Consider the following 19,442-nt stretch of genomic DNA (forward strand, 5'->3'; position numbering starts at 1 on the left):
CTTTCAATATTCTCTGGTATGACCCTGCTGTCTTCACTGGTATTCACTCATTCGTCATTCTCTGATTTATAACACTCAATAATAGGGTGTGAAAACATCTCTTCTAGCTCTGTCACTGCACTGATTCTCTGAGATTTCTGCAGATCACTTGTCTGGTTTCTAAGCTGATGAGATTAATTTTCAGGAGTTCACTCTCCACTGTGAGCATTTCCACTGACTGCATGGACACAGCCATGCAGTGGCTTTTCTCAAAGCTGAAGAAATTAATGTCAACAATTTGTGATCATTTCATGCCTTTTTTTTTTTTTTTACTAGAAGGCTTCTTGACAAGATTTCCCTATGTGACAGTAAAAGCAAATTATAATAATATCTAATACAGCATTCACATCTAGAAATGAGAAAAAATGTATGAAGCCATTCTCATTGGGGAGAAATTAGAACAATGGGATTCTAATTAATTTCTTTAATGGTCAGTAATTTGTACCATGTGTTTTGTAATGTGAATTGTATTCATATAAATACAAGGAGTCTGTGCATTGTCTGGTACAGACATTGCTACTGTCATCTGTGGGCGGAGGTTTTGGGTTGTTTGTATGATATGTGGGTTCACAAACAACGTGTGAGAACTTTCCCTTTTCTGAGGCTTCTAGTTGTTTATTCAACCAGGAAAGATGAGAGTGGAGCCAAAAATGTGCTGATTTTGTTGTTGTTTGATCATTCTGTGGTTTTTTTTTTTTTCATTATGGAAAGCTTCGGTTTTGGCAAAAATGAAATGCATTTGTAAACTGCCCCAATAAAGAATATTGTATATTAGCTCAGAAGTAAAATATTTCTGCAGAAGTTCTCATCCCGTCAGAGAGATTCAGTTTTCTCCTTCTGTCTCTTTTCTTTTTATCTTTTTTTTCTTTCCCCCTGCTTCTGGACCACAGATTATAGTTAACATATTTTGTAAGTCATAGCTCTGGTGGCTACAGACCTTGAGGTTCTGGGTCCATAATGTAAAATGGGTCACAAGGAGCAATCTAAGATTGTCCAGTTATGGTGTTTATTGTGAAATTGCTGTGTTGCCCAAAATTATCTTGTACTGCTTTAAGTCAAGACACTTGGCTATTACCGTAGTTAGTGTCTGATAAGTTCTTGTGCTTTTTATCTTGGATATTTCTTCTTCAGTCAGAGGAAGCTTTGTTTTTACTCTGCTTCCCCAAAAATTCATTGTGTCATTATGTTTCCTAGGAAGCTATTGAGAAACGATCCTTTCTTAAATCTATAAAGAGGATTAATAAGGGAGACGTGAAGAAAGGATTTGATGAATCTGATCACATTTTGGAAGGTGAGAATAAGCATTAATATTTCTTTGAAAATAGGATAGTCTGCAACAAAAGAAGTCAAGCTATCAGCCTCCTTTTTAAGTATATGACACTGAACTCATGTAAGTAAGACTTGCAGGGCTAAATTAATTTCATATTAAGTTTCAGCTAACTGTTTATATATAAACAGCTTGTGAAAGATTTCACTTCAGTTTAAAACAGACTTGGATACTCCCTGCTGTGCCCCTGTAAACACTCTTTTTCCGATGTAAGGACACATTTTTCTTAAGCAAATGTTCTACAAAGTGATTTTTTTTTTTTCCCCTGATATGTATCCATATAGGAGCTTTTCCCCGTCCAGACATAATCTTATAGACAGTCAGTTTCCTTTAACTTGGCATATGACTGTATCTGATGAAAATGGGACGTACATGCATGTGAAAACCTGATACACCAACACTGGTGGCTGTAGGTGTCATGAAGAACATGGCAGTGCCCTGTAACACTTTCTCAGCATTGACTGTTGGTCTGTCTTTGAGGATGGGTTTTTTTTGGTGTCCTTCTTGGTTTCATTCTGTTGGAGTCTGCCAAGCAGATTGTAGAGACATGGGTAAACATAGGAATTATCAACAACTGTTTAAGACCTCTATGAGTTAGGAGGGGAGGGTGCCAGAGCTGTGAACTGGAATTTTCTCAGACCCATGTCGTCGCTTGGTGTATTACCGATCAGTAACTCCTGAGAGGAAGAGTCTCAAACATCAGACCTTTGTAGGACTATGTATTTATTGATAAGAAGGTGGTGTATCCCTCTTACAGATCTGAGAGGGAAGTTAAATCAGTTATAGACACAAAGCCTTGTGTGAAGGGATTATTCTCGAAGATCACAGAGAATCGTGCTCCCCTTACCTCCCCATGAGGGAAGGAGGGAGTTATTTAACTGAAACACCCATTTCCAGGTCTGTCATTTGTTGTATTTCGGTATGCATTGCTGAGATTTTTCCTCTGCAGTCAGTGATTGGCACGGGCGCTTCAAAGGTGTCATAAGCTGTTGTTTAACTGTTTCTTATAGTGTACTATAGTATACAAAATTAAAACACTGTGCCAGGCAAGACAGAAATTGTTCTGAGCTAGAAGAATAGGTTATTTAAAAGGCTGCAATACTGTGTGAATGCCAGGCCAACCCCCTCGAGGAGACAAGAGAAAGGCCCCTGCTATGTAGCGGAGTAGGAGTTGTCCCACGCAAATGTGCATTTCCCACTGATGTACCTAATGAAGGCAGCTATTTTGTTGTTTCTGAATTGAATAAAAGGAAGAGAGGAAGAAGATTTTGAGAACTGCTCTGAATGTTAATTTTCATGGTAGCTGAATAGACATGGGCCATGACTGAGAAAAAGGAGGCTGATTCTGACATTTAATAGTGTGTATCATTACTGGAAATTGTACCCTCAGTGCTGCCAGGTAAGATGTCCTGGGAAAGAGCCACGTGCAGTGACAGGGAGTTGATTCTCAGTTAGATCTTCTCAAGGCATTTTGGGCTTTTGTTTTTGTTCCCCTTTTTCAAAGTCTGTAACCTTGTATTTGATCTGCTCAGCTAGACTATCCTTGATTTATCGTTATCCTTCATCTCAGTGGTGTTATCAGGACAGTCTGAAAGGCACCAAACACTGCATCTTCAAGGATGCTTGGTCAATGGCATGGTGTGCAGGCTTGTTTTTGAAATGCCAGCCACTTGTGTTTTGGATTGAAAATTTCTAGAAAGTGCAGGTGGGTCATGTCTGATTTTTGGTTTTGTGGGTTGTTTGGGGTTTTTTTAAACACTGAACCAGAAATGTCAATTTTAGAGCTAGGGATATCTAGTGCTGGGCAGTGCAAAGGGTTGTTATTTAACATATGTAAAAGGGCAGTAGCTTGCAGGCAGCACATGATGGGAGACACCTGATAACACCAAGGACACCTGGGCCCTATGTTTGGGGCATTTCTTTCAATTTTCTAGGGGAGATGTACCTTGGTGGGCAGGAGCATTTCTATCTGGAAACTCACTGTACTGTGGCTGTGCCAAGGGGGGAAGATGGTGAGATGGAACTCTTTGTGTCGACCCAAAACCCAACGAAGACACAGGTATTGTCTCATTGACCTGCTGCCTAAAAGGCATTTGTTTCTCAGTTTCAGACTAGATAAAAGGTTGTTTTACAGTTGGTCCTACCTTGTCTTGAATAAAAAAACCCCACATAGGCTTAGAGTTGGGTATGGGATCTAAAGTCCGTATCCATCCTACTGGTGTCCTGAATCTGCTTGCAGGTGACAGAGATGCTTCTGTTGGCAGCACATCTTTGTCACCAGGGATTACATGCTTAACCTCTTCTGGAGAGGTGCCAGCTGGTCAGTAGGCATGGCTGTTGAATGACATGTCAGAAAGAGAGGTGATGTAAACACTGACTGTATATACTAACTCTGCCATCTTGTGAGATAGGCTACTGGCACTATGGGGCGTCTTTGGCCTGTTTACTGACTCACCAAGACTGTCCAAAGGTCTCATAATAGAGTGAGGAGAATGGACAGAGTGGTAGGGATGTCAAACCCCGTGCTAAATCAGACCCATGTCTTGGTAACCTCATCTCATGTCAGTCTCTTCCTGAATCTGGTGCTGTCTCCCACCTCAGAGGCGAAATACTGGGCTCATTGGTTGCATTTGCAACAAATCAATTGCAGGACCGATAGGACCTGAAACGTAACAGAGTATTCACACTGTTGCAGTGGTTGCAGAAAGGCGCTGTGTTCCTGTTTAGATCTTAGCAACAGCTCAGCTCTGTACACGTTCTGCTGTTCTGTTTTGCTTTAGGAGTTTGCTGCTAATGCATTGGGACTCCCTTCAAATCGAGTTGTGGTTAGAGTGAAAAGAATGGGAGGAGGATTTGGAGGAAAAGAGACTAGGAATACTATTTTGACAACTGCAGTGGCTGTTGCAGCCTTCAAGTAAGTTTGGGTGTGGGGAACAGCGTTTTTTCCTTTCAGGCTGTCCCAGCCTGCCTCTTTCTGGAGCACCATTTGTGCTGGAGCACTTTCAAGACTCTTCATGTCTTGTTACTGTACAGCTTATAGCAAGCTTGGGATTTCCCAAAGGAGATGTCTAATGGGCCACTATCTGGTAGGATGAATTGAACCTGCTCAGAGGGGCTAAGCTTATGCAGGAATGACAGCTTTTAATAGGAAAGGGGGAAAACCCCTTACTCTGCTGTTCCTTTGGTGCTCTGTGAAAACTCCTGTATCTCAAATTATCTGCTTCTCCCCTTCACTTTACTCCAAACCCTTTCAAAATCCAGCACTCGCCATGCTTGTTTTTTTGTATAATAGAGGTATGAGAGTATCTTCCTTGCTCAAAACTCTACTACACCATCCTTGCACCACCGTTTCTCTGCTCTTCTGCAAACTCTCTCTTTGGATTTTTCCCTAGGAAGGATGGCAGGCCACTGACCAGAAACCCACACTTTTCAAACCCCCAAAACCTCAGGGAATGAATCTAGAACCATTTGTGAAGTGTAGATTGGAAATGTGCTTCTGGTTTCTGGAGTTTTGATATGGGCAAGTTTCTGTGGTTGTGAGTGAACATGGCCTCTGAGATGACATCTGTGCACTGCATGTAACACTGCCCTTCCCAATATTGCCCTTGTAAGTGAGGATGCACCCTGCTGGCGGTGCTAGATGGATCTTGCAAGGTGGCAGCCATTTGATAAAATACCTTTGGAAGAGAACAGCCAAAATGAAGCTCCTGTACTTAAATTAGCTTTCTTTTTCCTGTTCTGAGCAAACCACCTGCTTTCTCTAATTAATCAATAATACATATGTATTTTTTTCTTCCCTTCATCTCTGCCAGGAAAACCACTGTTTTATATCCCAGAGCTTATGAAATAACATCTATGGCATTCCCTAGATATTTTTATAACCTGAAGAGAGGCACTAGGAAGGCAGAATTTTTACAAAATGAAAAGCAGCAACTCCTTTCCTCTTTGTTTTCCTCCTTGGATAATAAATAAACAAATACAAATCAAGGTCAAATTGAAGGCTAGTTAGTACTTTACTTAGTATTATTATATAATTCATACGGCATTCTCTCTTGCAAAGCCAAGAGTGTGCCTTGAGAAAGTCTGGAAAACAGTGGTTGCTCAGTTATCAGCATGTGCCTCTTTAAGAAACTGTCCTTTTTACTATAAGGGTCTCCACAAGAGTTTTCATGAACGGGTCCCAGCTTCTAAGATCTTAATTTTTTTTTTATTCGATCTTACCCTTTTCTTAAGAGGAAGATGTATAGACCAAGCAGTTTACCCCTAACTCCCCATTGCCACTCTGGAATGCCACTCACAATGCTCTCCAAAAAGAGGACAGTCTTGCTCTATAGGAACTGTATTGTACGTTTCAGGCTTTGTCTGATAAATGTATCCTTTAACAGAACTGGCCGACCAGTAAGGTGCATGCTGGATCGAGATGAGGACATGCTGCTAACTGGTGGGAGACATCCCTTCCTGGGGAAGTACAAGGTATGCATACATCGAAATGAATGCATATTGTCTCAGTGTTGTCACCCGAAACATCAGCAAGTAGTAAAATACTGTGACAAAACTTGCTGCTCTGGTTGTTTCACTGCTGATCTTCCCTGCTGCAAATGGATCACGTCAGCTGGGTTATAGTATTTTTCCTGTTAAATCCTGCAGAAGTTCCTTTGGCTCGGATGAGTCCCTTCTTGTGACCTCAGCATAAATACTTCCCTCCTTTTTGCAACCAAGACTTTGCCCCTGTTGACAGTCGTGTTGCTTTTAGATGCTCTCCCATTTGTTTACAGTATCACACTACTGTTTGTTTTGTTAAGTTCCTTTCCTCTTCAATCCCCATCCAACTGTTTCTGCTTTTCAAAGCCAAAGCCTGTTAAGGAAGGTGTGGTTGTGACAAGTGGCCAGCACTTAGTTTAGAAGAGTTCTCTGGAGCAAGATTAAGATGCATACATGGACCCTTTACTGGGAAGCTTCTTCAGTTGCTGCCTGTGGTTGTCCTGTGCTGCAGCAGAGGACAGATTTTTGCATGTATGAGGTCCATTCAATTTTTGTAGGGAAGCATGAAACAGAACATTTTGTAGAAAACTGATTACTGAGGAGACTCTCTTGTGACAGGTTGGTTTCATGAAGAATGGGAAAATCAAGAGTCTGGAAGTGTCATACTACAGCAATGGGGGCAACTCTGTAGACCTCTCTTACGGCGTAAGTAAAATTTTCTGATGGTTAACTAGGCAGAACACATTTCCCTGTGCAACTTTTTGTTCTGACTTCAAAGAGTTGTCTACCGCATTGCTTGCTCTCTGACATGACTGAAAACAGACCTTGTGGGTTTTTGGAGCTTCTACAATTGCTCTCTGAGCCAACTGACCTGCCTTGGCATGTGCCACATAATTCTTATTGATTCTGTAATAACTTGGATTAGGCAAAAGGGACAAGAAAGTTTAAGTTTGCTTTGCATTACAGAGGGCTGTGATGGGAAACCTGTTGCACAATGCAAGATACTCATAGTTCCCCAGCTTTGGGGAAAGCTAGTTCCTTGGAATAAGAAACATCCATCTCAATAGGCTGATCAGGGCAGAGTGCCCAAATCAACAAGCTTGTTAAGGACTGGCTAAAGCTAACATCGGGTTCACAAGCACTAGGGACAAGAATGGGCCTGAATTTGGAGTTTGTCTCCAAGAATTTTTGTGCTGATGAGTAAAAAAATGTCCTTTTCCTGTTGTGGGAGTGACCAACCCAATAGCCTAGAGCCTTTATTCTAGCTCTCTTTCTCTAGTGCACTGAGTCTTTGATAATTTTCTGTAAAAATGAGTCCCTTTCAGTAGGAGAGAACTGCAAGAGCTCTCTACCAGAGCCACATTCAATGCTAGTAATGTGGTTGGTGCTGTGCAGAGCAGAACGGCAGGCAAGTGTCTTTGCATAAACTAAGGGCCTGATTGAAAGTACAGCTATGTGAATTGGATTTTTTTTGACTGTGTCTGAATCAGATGACTGGAAAGTGCTCTGTATTGAAATAAAGTTGGGATGTGCATAATCTCCTCTGTGCTGCTGCTGGAAGGGAAATGTGGCAACACAAGCCAGAAAGAAGCTCTGGCCCTTTCCCAATTTGGACAATTAGTGGACAAAGCTCTCAAATCTTACAGGTTAGATGTAGCTATCGAAAATTCTTTACTTCACATAGTTGCCCTTACTGCCATAGCCCAGCTGCTGAGTCACTTGATGTCACTGAGACTTCTTTTCCAGTAACAGATTACTCAATATAATTAAAAGAAGATTCTGGTTCTTCCAGGTGGGTAATGGCATTTAGTAGCAGTTTGGCTCAGCATGAGCCCAGGGCCAACAAAGGACTTTGAAGCTCAATCTGCCCCGGGGTCATAAGTATTAAGACAGACCTGTGTTTACTGTGCTGTCCTTCAGGAGGATACCATGTGACAGCCCATTGCAAATGGGGGGGAGTACTGGCTGCACCTCAGTGTTCATCCAGCTGTGTTGACTGCGGAACTGCAGGGTGCAAGAGAAAGTGCTGGTGGTTGTAAGAGCTTTCCAGCCTGGCTTTGGCAGCTAGTGAGAAGTCTGACATGTGATTCATGTAAAATATGTCCACCCCCACGCCTTCTTTTCACCAGGTTATAGACAGAGCCCTGTTACATTTGGATAACTCCTACAACATCCCCAATGTCAGCAGCGTCGGCATTGTTTGCAAGACCAACTTGCCTTCCAACACAGCCTTCCGTGGCTTTGGAGGGCCCCAAGGAATGATGATTGCTGAGTGCTGGATGAGTGACCTTGCTCGGAAGTGTGGCCTGCCACCTGAGGAGGTACAGATCCACTGACATGTTTCAGAGCAGTGCTGCCTTTGAACAAGCTCTGAGAACTGGACACAACCATAGAAAATCATTAAGCATAAGAACTTTTGCTTCATTTTTGCTAAGCCATCTCAAACTTTCTGTATGACAGCAACATTATAGCATGGATTATCTTCTGCTTCATTAAATTCCCTCATTAACCTCAATTGTGTAACACTTGCTTTAAGGATAGATATTAAAAAAAAAAAAAGAAGTCCAAAGGCACTAGGTACCTTAATCTTACTAACAATGTGCTTAAGCCCTAATCTGTCTTGAAAATTCCCAGCCTTAATGTCTTAGTCCCCATTTCCCCATAAACAGATATACGTCTGTTAATTCTATTGTTCTGTAGAGTAAGCAGAGGACTAAGACTAGGAACCAACATGCTTTTGTTGTCATCCATTAAAGACCTAGTCTGAAGCATTAAACTTGGCATGTCCTTTATATGTCTCTTTGGGAAGGTGCGGAAGCTCAATCTTTATAATGAAGGAGACCTGACTCATTTTAACCAAAAGTTGGAGGGATTTACTCTTCGAAGATGCTGGGATGAATGTTTGTCAAGCTCTAGCTATCATGCCAGGAAGAAACTAATTGAAGAATTCAACAAGTAGGTGTTCTGGAGTTATTGGGTGCACCTGTTGCCTACTAACATCTGAAGTTTTCTTAGCAACTTGAGTGATGTGACATCAGACCTTATATTTGCAGAGTGACTTCTAAAAACTTCTCTTTCTGAAATACCTTCATGCTCACTGTGTGAAGAAACCTCTATCAGTGAGCTCTGGTAGCTTAAATAAGGCAGGAATCAGACTTAGCATGACATGATTTTGTAAGGGAAATGTAACAAAGGAGAGGGGGTCTGTTAAGTCCAAGCTAGGCTTTTCAAATGGCTAAGGCAATTTGTTTAGGCTTTCCACTGCCTCATAGTCTTTTTTAGTGGGTTTGTATATACAACTGAATAGTTAATAGGCCAGGTAATTGCTTCTATGATGCCTGGGGGACCATCTTCAGTTTGGATTTCTTCGTGTTGGGACCCATAAACAAAGCTAATCTTCCATAAAAGTTACTGATTAAATCAGTCTATACTGTATTCAGGTATTTCATTTCCTCTTTGATACCCAAGCTGTTGGAGAGAAGCATAGTATTGAGTTGCGATGAAAGCCTCATGAGTATACGAATAATGTTCTTTCCTTGCAGGCAGAATCGCTGGAAGAAGAGAGGGATATGCATCATTCCTACCAAATTTGGGATCAGTTTCACTATCCCATTTCTGAACCAGGTCCGTAAGTGTCATTCATCTTTTCAGTAGAGAAGCTAGATTTATGCTGTCTCTCCCAGGTCCTCTTCCATTTGTACCAACTGGAGCTTTTCAGAGAAGAGAAAATTAGTTAAGAAAGAGCACACATTTTTCAAACCAAAATGAGCAACACAACAGTTACCAGTTTATACTGTCCAAAAAGTCACCACAGTGCAGCTATGTTTCCATGGTATTGTGTTACGTTAATTTCTCAGCCTGTTCCCTCTTCCTAAACAGTCAAAACACTGTTCCTGTGTTTGACCTGACTTGATGGACTGTCAGTGGTGTTAGCAAGTTCAGGTGAAGGGTGCATCTCGGTTTCAGAGCGGCAGGTTTGGGTTGCTTCACCTGCTTTCTGAGCTGAAAATACTGACGGAGGTTTGTTATGTCATTGGATCTTCTACTGAGTCAGTGAGGCTAAACCAAACTCACCTCAAGTGTAAACTAGTGGCTTTAATTATACTGAAGAACAACATTGGTCTAGTTCCAAATTAATTCTCTCTCTAGTTTGTAACTGAAATCTGCTAAGTACTTCACTCGCTCATTTATGATGACTCTTGGATTAACGTTCCCTTTTATAGGCTGGAGCTCTGGTCCATGTGTATACAGATGGTTCTGTGTTACTTACACATGGGGGAACTGAGATGGGTCAAGGACTTCACACCAAAATGATTCAGGTAATAAAGAGTCTGGACTTAACTGAATGAGAATCTTTTCAGGAAAATTACACTCACTCTATAGTATTACTTCAGACAGCTTGATACTTCCTCTGTGTGCATGTGTAGGGTAATGAATCATGACTAATTCCTTTTAATTGTTTCAGCAGTAGTGCTAGATTTCCAGAGTATTATCACAATTGAGTATGAGAATTAGATTCTTCACCATCTTAACTCTTATTATGTAGATAACACAGGTTATGCTTACAATCCAGCTTCTGTGGCAATTTCATTAAATCCCATAAAACTACCATTTACATATATTTTATACAAAAAATAGTCATATTGCAAACATATTTATATATGCCAACGCCTTTGTAGTTAAAAAGGCCTAAGGGAGCAATATTGCTTTGGCAGGGGAATGAAAGGGAAATTTAATAGGGCTCTTTATCCTCTGATTCTTATAATTGTTGAGAGAAGAATTTAGTCTCACAATAGTGAAGTGAATGTCTGTCATTGTGGCATAAGTGTACATGTATGTGCTTGCACACATTCAGTCTGTGAAGGTTAAACTTAAAAATGTGCTGGCTAGCTCTCAGTCACCGAATCAACTGAGTCTTCAAGAAAAATGAAATTTAGGATGGGAGAGGGTGGAAGTTGCAATGTAAGCAATGAATGATAATGCCCATGTATAAGACGAGCTGCTTACCAATTGTTTACCTTTGCTCTGCAGGTTGCTAGCAGATCACTGGGAATCCCAACCTCCAAAATTTACATCAGTGAGACCAGCACAAACACTGTCCCAAATACCTCCCCGACAGCTGCCTCTGTCAGTGCAGACATCAATGGAATGGCTGTCCATGTATGGAAACCAAGATATTTAAACTAGTGGGTTATAAGCTAGGATTCCAGAACATGAAAAGTTGGTGTGTATTTATCTATTACTTAAGGAAAACGTCACCATCAAAAGGCAATTCCAGGCTAAGGATACCTCATAACTTCTTTACCTGCCGGTGGGGGTAGATCAGATGAATGACCATATTTTTTTCAAGTTGTTCAAAACTCTCCTTCAGTCCTTCTGTAGTTCTAAAATGGAGCGTTTGTGATTACTCAAAATGAACAGAACAAAGCATCCATTTAGCTAGCTTTTTAGTAATTAATGCAACCTTATCTGTAACAAATATCTTGTACTGCAAATATTAATAGCTTATGGTTTCTGGGCTGTGCTCCAGAACCAAAGACCTCTTAAGTGTTTATACACTCACCACAAACATCCTTCTGTAACATGGCGTGGTCATGACTGTCTCTGACATGATGGAGTTACCAATGCATATATGCACAGGGTATGTGCCTTTTCCATTGAAAACAGGAATTTAGTACTGGTCATTCTCAGGCTTAAAGAGGGGAAGTGTAACCTGTAAAATAAAATCATCAAGCTGTTTTTATTCTCTGCACAGCTTGTCTGAGTAGGTTGAATTTTGGCAAGAATATTTTTTTCAGTGTTACAGGATCATCTTGCTAGATATGCTAAGATGTCCTGCTATGACTTGGTACAGATAAATACCGTATAAATGGGTGGACTTAAGATATTTTGTGTCATGGTCTGGAAAGTTCTGTGCTGTATTTGGGGTTCCCTTCTGCTATCAGGACAGCCAATCTGCTTTAAAATCCTTTTCAGTCAATATTTATTCCTATATAGCAAGACATCTGTTAGTGAACTTTGTTCCTTTTTATGATATGCCAAAGTCCGAAAGGCAATATTGATTTAAACAGAAGGTTCTTTTAAACTCTTATAGGGCTCTTAATACTGACTTTTCAAATCTTAAAATATTGCTTCTCTCTTTCTTTGTTTCTAGAATGCATGTCAGACTATCTTAAAAAGACTTGAGCCGATCAAACAGTCTAATCCCAAAGGATCCTGGGAAGACTGGGTAAGCTGTTTTTATCTGTTGTGAGACAAGTCGATGTTGTCAGAGATTGTTTTAATTGGCAAACCCTGTATGCAGATATATCCTCTAGGCTGCCTGCATCTTGCTAGCAAAGACAGTGAAACAGAAACCTGGCAAGGGAAGTAACCAAATCTTGCAAGGTGTCATCCCCAGAACATCAGTTATGACTCCAATACTGAGTTGGATACAGGATCTCCGGATCCTGGGGCCTGCCTATGACAAACTTGACCAAATAAAAGTCTTCAGTGGTTACATATATACATAGCCTTTCTAGTCAGGCTACAGTCTGGGACAGGAAGAAACCTGATTTGTAGTGCAGGGATTCTGTGACACAGATGAGTCTTTGTTGAGCTGCCATCCACCTCTTGTAGTGTTCCTTGGCTGCAATATCTCTGTACCCTCAATAATAAGAGATTGGTCTGCTGTAAGGCTCTCAGGCCATTTTCAGATCCAAGCTCTCGTCTTCAGGGGAGGAACTTTGACTTTGTGATTTGGAAGTCAGGATAGGATTTCCCCTGGCCTCACTGAAGTCAAGATGACTGTCAGTTTAACCTTTGTCTCTGAGGCTGAAAGTCTAACCTGTAGCTGAAAGCCAAATAAACAAGAGCAAGTCTTAATCCCTCTGTCGGTGGACAAGTTCTGCCCTTGGTAGCTGCTGACGGGGCTATTTGGGGAAGCAGCTGCATCATGATGTTTCCCTTGGCCCGCTGGTGCTGGGTAGCGTGCCAGCCGTCTGTCACTGGACACCTTCTATTCATGCTCTCCTGGAAATGTTTTTGGGGTAGCTATTTTGCAGGGACTGGTTGGACAATTAATTACTGTTTTCAAACGCATGTTCACTTTGCCAGATTAAAGCTGCCTACGAGAACTGTGTTAGCCTGTCGGCCACAGGGTTTTATAGGTGAGTGAATATTCATACTGCAGAGGCACAGCTCTTGCTCGATTGCATGGATTGCATCCAGGGAAATTCTGAGAGGATTTACAGCCACTATCCCGCTTTCACTGCTCTAATGTAAGGCTGCATTCCCTTTCCTACCTAGAAATGTTAAGCTGAGGTTAACTCTTCTGGCTGGGGAGAATCTGTTCCTGATAGAGTGCAGCTTTCGGAGCCAAGTTCAGATCTCATGTAAACCTGAAGTAGATCTAACTTTACTCTAGCTGACCTAGGTCTGAGGAGGCATAAATGAAATCAGAGCTTTGCCTGGGGCTCTGCTCTGTGTCAACCTCGTGACTTAGTTTTGCACTGTAACCGTCATGTAGGGAAAAAGGGGTCAGGGCTGTCCTTGAGGACAAAGCTACTTATGGCAATTGGCTGGAGCAGTATCTTGTCTGTTGTGGCATGAGCAGATACCAATGTTTTCAATTTCATTCTCCCACTTTAAACTCTTGCTGGTTCCTGTGCAGTTCTGAAATGAGGCACTTTTCTTAGCTTTACTGCTGGAGGAAAACAGAGATCCATCATCTTTGACGCAGAGAGGTTGACATAAAAAACTAAACACAGTGTTGAGAATAGCCTATTTAGGACTAACATACAATATGAGCTCATTTCTGTTGCATCTCTGAAATGTGGTTTTTTTCTCTTAAGCAAGTGACTGCCAGTATTTTAATAAACCATTTTTCAGATAAAGTATAAGTAACCAGATACAAAGTTTGCCATGAACTCTGCTTAAAATCAGTTCTTAGCTTAATCCAGTTTCTGGTTCAACTTGATTATGCTCTGAAATTTAATGACCTACAAGAAATGTTCAACTGCCCTCTAAAAGCAAAAGATTTGCTACTGGGTTGGTGGGAATGAGTTTCACAAGCCCTGAGATTCACGGGAAAATAAAGATGGCTAAAATAGTTTGATAGTTTCAGTCAGGTTTTGGAATACAGAGCAGATTTAGCAGATTTCTATTTATAGTTGTTTACAATTTTCATTTCTGTATGGGCTTGACGGAAGGGATGAAACAAAAGTGAATAAGGATTTCGATAAGTTGCAATGTGTTTGTATTCATTTGGACTGTTCCTTCAATGAAATGTGGTTTTGTTTTTCATTGTATCAAGAATTCCTGACCTTGGCTACGACTTTGAAAAGAACGAAGGGAAACCATTCTGCTACTTCAGTTATGGCGTTGCTTGCTCTGAGGTTGAGATAGATTGCCTGACAGGTGATCACAAGGTGAGGGGGTCAGCAGTGAAATAGCCTTCTGTGTTTAGATGAAGGAAACATTCACAAGGAGTTACAACAAATACTGGGTGTCAGCCTGTCCCTAGCTCTGTCATTGGTCTGGTGTGACCTTCAGTAAATTTCTTAACTCCTCTGTTCCACAGTGCAACAATCTGTAAAGTATAATAAAATGATAATTATCTACCCTGCAGGGATATTAGGAGGCTTAATGAATGATTGCAAAAGTTACTGGATTTGCTTAAGTAAGAGATAGCAGCACTCTGTTAGCACAAAAGAACAGAAACATACTGGAATTGAGTTAATCATTAAAAATAGCACTGAAGACTCTTAGAAAGAAAGAAAAAAGGAAAAAAAAAATTAATCAGAATCTGAGCTAGTTGGTTACACTCAGGTACAGAGCACTGATGCTAGCAGCTGGGAACTAGTATAAATTGGGTCCACGGGATCTCTGTGGAAAACTGCAGTGAGTTCCTTTGATTTACTTTAGGGATGAACTCAGATTAAAAATCAGTATGAAGAGTTGAACTGAGATAGGTTGTTGAACGCTGGCCAAGTGTGGGTAGTGGTTGGATACATTACTCCTCATACAAGACCATGCTGTACCAGTTTCAGTGTTCTGTGATGATTTATTATTTATTTCTGCCTTTTAGAACATTCGCACAGACATTGTTATGGATGTTGGTACCAGTCTGAACCCAGCCATAGATATAGGACAGGTAAGTGAAATAGTGTTGCTATTTCCAGTATATTAAAGTGATCACACTACTCTCAGGCTTTTCTAGAGCCATTATCCCTCTCCAGGTTGTGCCTTTGCAAACAGAGCATTGTAAATTTGGGTATCCAGTAAGGCATTTTAGGCTAGCTATGAAAACCAGTTTGACCTACACTATGCAATAGGCACTGAATTAATTATATTGGGGAATATCCTGCTGGGGTTTTTTTTGCCTTGGATATTAAGACTACAGGATATTCTTCAGTTACCACCACAATGGTGCTTTTCAGCATCTGCCTTGCCTAAGGAATGAATCCAGATAATACTAATATGATGGAATAACCTCATTCCAGGCTTAGTTTCTACAATGTAACATGTGAGGCTAAATCCTACACCTGATTTTTATATTCCTATCTATCAATATCAAGGCCCTTTTAATTCCGTGAGTAAAGAGTTGGGGTAATAGATTCTGTCCTCCAGCTACTGCTATGTAGGGATCTCAATAGGAAGTTGAACCAGTTGCTTAACTTACGAATTCCTTGGGCAGAGAAAAGCTTACTTCTATACTTCATGCAGTAATAATCGCAATGATACTTCTCAGCAAAGAAAGGTAATAAACACAGGGTTGTTTGATATACCAAAAGATGAATTGTTAGGCATTTGCACATGCTCATCTAGCCTTCTTAGGTCCCTTGCAAACTCTAGGTGTTGATATACTGGAACCCCGGTGAAACTGCTGCAGGATTTGGGGTTTACAGGAGGGCACAAGTTGCAGAGCTCTGCTGTAGTTAAAATGAAACTTCTCTCAAAGCAACATTTTTTCTGAAAGACACCTTTTTTGGAAGTCGCCAAGGAGAGAAGGAGCCTTTCTGTCTTTGCAGCCTGTCAGTTTGGGTCTGGGAATAAAGAGATGGGCTATACAGAGCCTGTCAAAGAGATCTCAATTTCCTTTGTCCTTCCATGAATCACTGCAGGGGATCTGAGGGCACAGGAGAGAAAGGGTGTTGTATGACTGCAGAAACCCAAGTACACAGAGCTGGGTTAATGAATGTTTGTGCCAAATCTTTAGACTGCTCTGCCTGTCAGATCTCTCTACGGGCACAGTGAGCAGAGCTTCTTCATGTTGGGTTGTTCAAGCACATCCTCCTCTCATAGTTGCTCCCCTTGTGGTTTTTGGTTTTGTTTTTTTTTCCCCCCTCCTAAAATTTAGAGTAGAAAAATTATGCAAAGAAGTCTTTAGTACTTGAATGGATATGGGAGTGTTTTTTGTGGGTGTCTGTGCTGGTGACCTAAGAATATGCACACTTAAGAAAGCATTTATACTGAAATAGAAAGCATAAAGTAGTTTGTCTTCAGATATGTCATCTTCAATCCTTTTAGTCTTCTTGTCCTTTGAAGTAGCAGCAAGTACAACTCATTCATTGGATGAAAAACTGGACATGAGCTGGCAATGTGTGCTCGTAGCCCAGAAGGCCAACTATATCCTGGGCTGCATCAAAAGCAGCGTGGCCAGCAGGTCGAGGGATGGGATTCTGCCCCTCTACTCCTCTCTGGTGAGACCCCACCAGGAGTCCTGCACCCAGCTCTGGAGCCCTCAGCACAGGAAAGACATGGACCTTTGGAACACATCCAGTGGATACCACAAAAATGCTCAGACGGATGGAACACCTCTCCCATGCTGAAAGGCTGAGAGAGTTGAGGTGGTTCAGCCTGGAGAAGAGAAGGCTCCAGAGACACCTTATTGTAGCCTTCCAGGACTTAAAGGGGGCTTCTAAGAAAGGTGGAGACAGGCTTTTTTAGCAGGTCTTGTTGCGATAGGACAAGGGGTAATGGTTTTAAACCAAAAGAGGGTAGATTTAGACTAGATCTAAGGAAGAAATTTCTCACGTTGAGGGTGATGAAACACTGGCACAGGTTGCCCGGAGAGGTGGTAGATGCCCCATCCCTGGAAACATTCAAGGTCAGGCTGGACGGGGCTCTGAGCAACCTGATCTAGCTACAGATGTCCCTGCTCACTGCAGGGGGATTGGACTAGATGACCTTAAAAGGTCCCTTCCAACCCAAACTATTCTATGATTCAGTGTCAATCTGCCTATGAAGGAATCAGTATTTGGCGTTGAGGGGTTTTTTTCCTTACTTCATCAGGAAATCTGTCCACTGTGTTTACAGCATATCTGTTTGCATGTATTTGTAAGTTGCTTCATCTGCCAGGGAAATGCAGCCACATCTATATGGGAACACAGGAATTGTGCAAATGTGCCAAGCTGTACTCAGCAGAGGGGACAAGGTTTAGAGATGAAAAATAGGAAATTAGTCAGGAGGAGAGGGCTGAAAACTTTGGTGGAAGTCATCACTGTTTGTTCTTGTGCAGGGAAGAACAACAAAAAGAATGTAACCTTGTTTGGATGTGTTTGTAGATAGAAGGAGCATTTGTCCAAGGCCTTGGGCTCTTCACCATGGAGGAGCTGCGCTATTCTCCTGAAGGGAACTTGTACACTCGAGGGCCTGGGATGTACAAAATCCCAGCGTTTGGAGACATCCCAACAGAATTCTATGTGTCCCTTCTCCGTGACTGTCCAAACAGCAAGGCGGTTTATTCATCCAAGGTATTCCTGCGAGATCTGCAGGCCTCTTACTGCTCTATAATTCTGTGAAGCCGAGTGTGATAAAGTAATGATGCATGTGTCTAAATAGTTAATTTTGTCATGCTGGCTTTATTCCGGGGTCAGAATGTTTTCCCATTCCTTACCAGAAATATGTGTACTATCCTTTATAGTTAGGAAGAACTGAAATAACCTGCCATTAGAGGAGAACTGAAGTGGCTTTGCTGTGCCAGTCCTGCTGTAAACAGAGGCTGCCAGCCTTCCCTGGCACCAGAGCCACCACTGCTGGTAACATTTCCAGCAGTGTCATTTCCCCAGACCTGGTATACCAAGATCTTGTGTGAGTTTTCATCTTTTGCTTGCTTTACTGTTTCACAGTGCTCATATCACTCTTAAAGGTCCGTTATTAATCCATGTGTCCTTCAGCTGTTTCCGCTGCAGTCAGTGCTGCTCTCTGCAGTGAGGGCTGCACAGAGTGGGGCTGGATGTACAGCATCAATAAATTTGCTTTACTTGTCATTCAACAAAGCATTTAGAGAGGCCACCCAGCATCCTTATTTGTATATGCCTGTCCTGTGTCCTTACACTTTCCCATTTCCCCTCCATCCACAGGAACACCTTCATCAATGAGGAGAACTTTTTGGGTGATTAGTGCTGATGACTGAATTAAGAAAAAAGGGGCTGGCAGGGACCTCAGTACTAGATAATACCTGTGTAATCCCTGAGGGAGGCATTCCTGCTGGTTTGCAAGGACCTCCAGTGATGGAGCATGATGCTCTGTGCCGAGACAGCTCACCACTGCCTTATCTGTATTCCCTTTGCTGCAATTTTAGCAGCATCCAAAAGGTTATGGGAATGGGTTAGTCCCTTTTTCCTTCATAACAGTCTTGCTGTGTCAGAAAGCTTGTGTTTTCCTACTGTCTCTTCTTTAAATGGACTGGAGGCTGTTTTAGCTCAGTCTTCCCTCACTGATCACACCTAGCAGACTGGAGGCTGTTTTAGCTTCGTGTTTCCTCGCTGGTAGACTGAGGTTCACATCTGGAAGGCAAGGGGCTTGTTTTGGCTTGTCCTTTCCTTCCTGATCGCATCTGGGAGACTGAGAAGTTACAAAGAGGGAATGAGGAATGCAAACAATACCTGATTGTCACGTAGGGCTTGCTCATCTTTCTGTTAGCCTCATTAGTCTTTCCAGGGCCAGGACTGTTCTGGGCTGCAGCCTCACTATTGTTTGTGCTCTGTTTAGGCTGTGGGAGAGCCACCTCTCTTCCTGTCTGCCTCAGTGTTTTACGCCATTAAAGATGCCATCTACTCAGCAAGAAAGGACTCTGGCCTGACCGAACCATTCAGGCTAGACAGCCCTGCCACCCCAGAGAGGATCCGCAATGCTTGTGTGGACATCTTCACCAAAATGGTAAACAGCTTGTGGTTTCATAGCCTGCTCCCTAACCAGCCTGCCCACACAGCGTGCGTGTGCTGGTCACAGTGGCCCAGGTCTGGGATTAGGGCAGGATGGGGAGGCGGTGGCCCTGCTTAAGCAGATGGTTTTTATTTCATGGGTGTTATCCTTTGTTTAACATGCCACCAAGTGAGAGACAAATCCACAGACCAGCATTGCTGGGGCTCCCATTGCCAAGCACAGCCTCTAACAGCAGTGCTTGAGACAGACATCTCTGTGTTTTGAAAGACTGGGATATGAGCTCAGATCTTCAACAGTACAAAGCCACCCATCTCAAAGGGAGCCTGGTGGGGTATGCTGAACCCAGGCTGGGACCCTCATTTGTTTGTAACTTAATTTTTTTTTCTCTTTACAGTGCCCTTCTGCTGAGCCAGGGACCTTTAAGCCATGGTCTGTGCGTGTGTAA

At 42.1% G+C, this 19,442-nt stretch overlaps 1 protein-coding gene across 1 annotated transcript in view; it reads left to right on the forward strand.

Annotated features, from left to right (window-relative positions):
• Positions 1 to 19,442, forward strand: part of XDH (xanthine dehydrogenase) — a gene marked incomplete at both ends in the record, with an annotated part of 50,950 nt that extends 31,508 nt beyond the window's left edge. The window contains 17 exons of the mRNA XM_081997670.1: positions 1,234 to 1,330; positions 3,301 to 3,425; positions 4,147 to 4,280; positions 5,752 to 5,839; positions 6,467 to 6,553; positions 7,978 to 8,169; positions 8,658 to 8,803; positions 9,391 to 9,472; positions 10,072 to 10,167; positions 10,880 to 11,008; positions 12,003 to 12,077; positions 12,944 to 12,996; positions 14,142 to 14,256; positions 14,916 to 14,981; positions 17,395 to 17,583; positions 18,824 to 18,991; positions 19,392 to 19,442. Of these exons, the coding sequence (XP_081853796.1) occupies positions 1,234 to 1,330; positions 3,301 to 3,425; positions 4,147 to 4,280; positions 5,752 to 5,839; positions 6,467 to 6,553; positions 7,978 to 8,169; positions 8,658 to 8,803; positions 9,391 to 9,472; positions 10,072 to 10,167; positions 10,880 to 11,008; positions 12,003 to 12,077; positions 12,944 to 12,996; positions 14,142 to 14,256; positions 14,916 to 14,981; positions 17,395 to 17,583; positions 18,824 to 18,991; positions 19,392 to 19,442 (1,893 nt within the window). The remainder of the gene's footprint in view (positions 1 to 1,233; positions 1,331 to 3,300; positions 3,426 to 4,146; positions 4,281 to 5,751; positions 5,840 to 6,466; positions 6,554 to 7,977; positions 8,170 to 8,657; positions 8,804 to 9,390; positions 9,473 to 10,071; positions 10,168 to 10,879; positions 11,009 to 12,002; positions 12,078 to 12,943; positions 12,997 to 14,141; positions 14,257 to 14,915; positions 14,982 to 17,394; positions 17,584 to 18,823; positions 18,992 to 19,391) is intronic.

The sequence above is a fragment of the Phaethon aethereus genome (genome assembly GCF_964289735.1).
Source record: "Phaethon aethereus genome assembly, chromosome: 3".
Lineage (NCBI taxonomy): Eukaryota > Metazoa > Chordata > Aves > Phaethontiformes > Phaethontidae > Phaethon > Phaethon aethereus.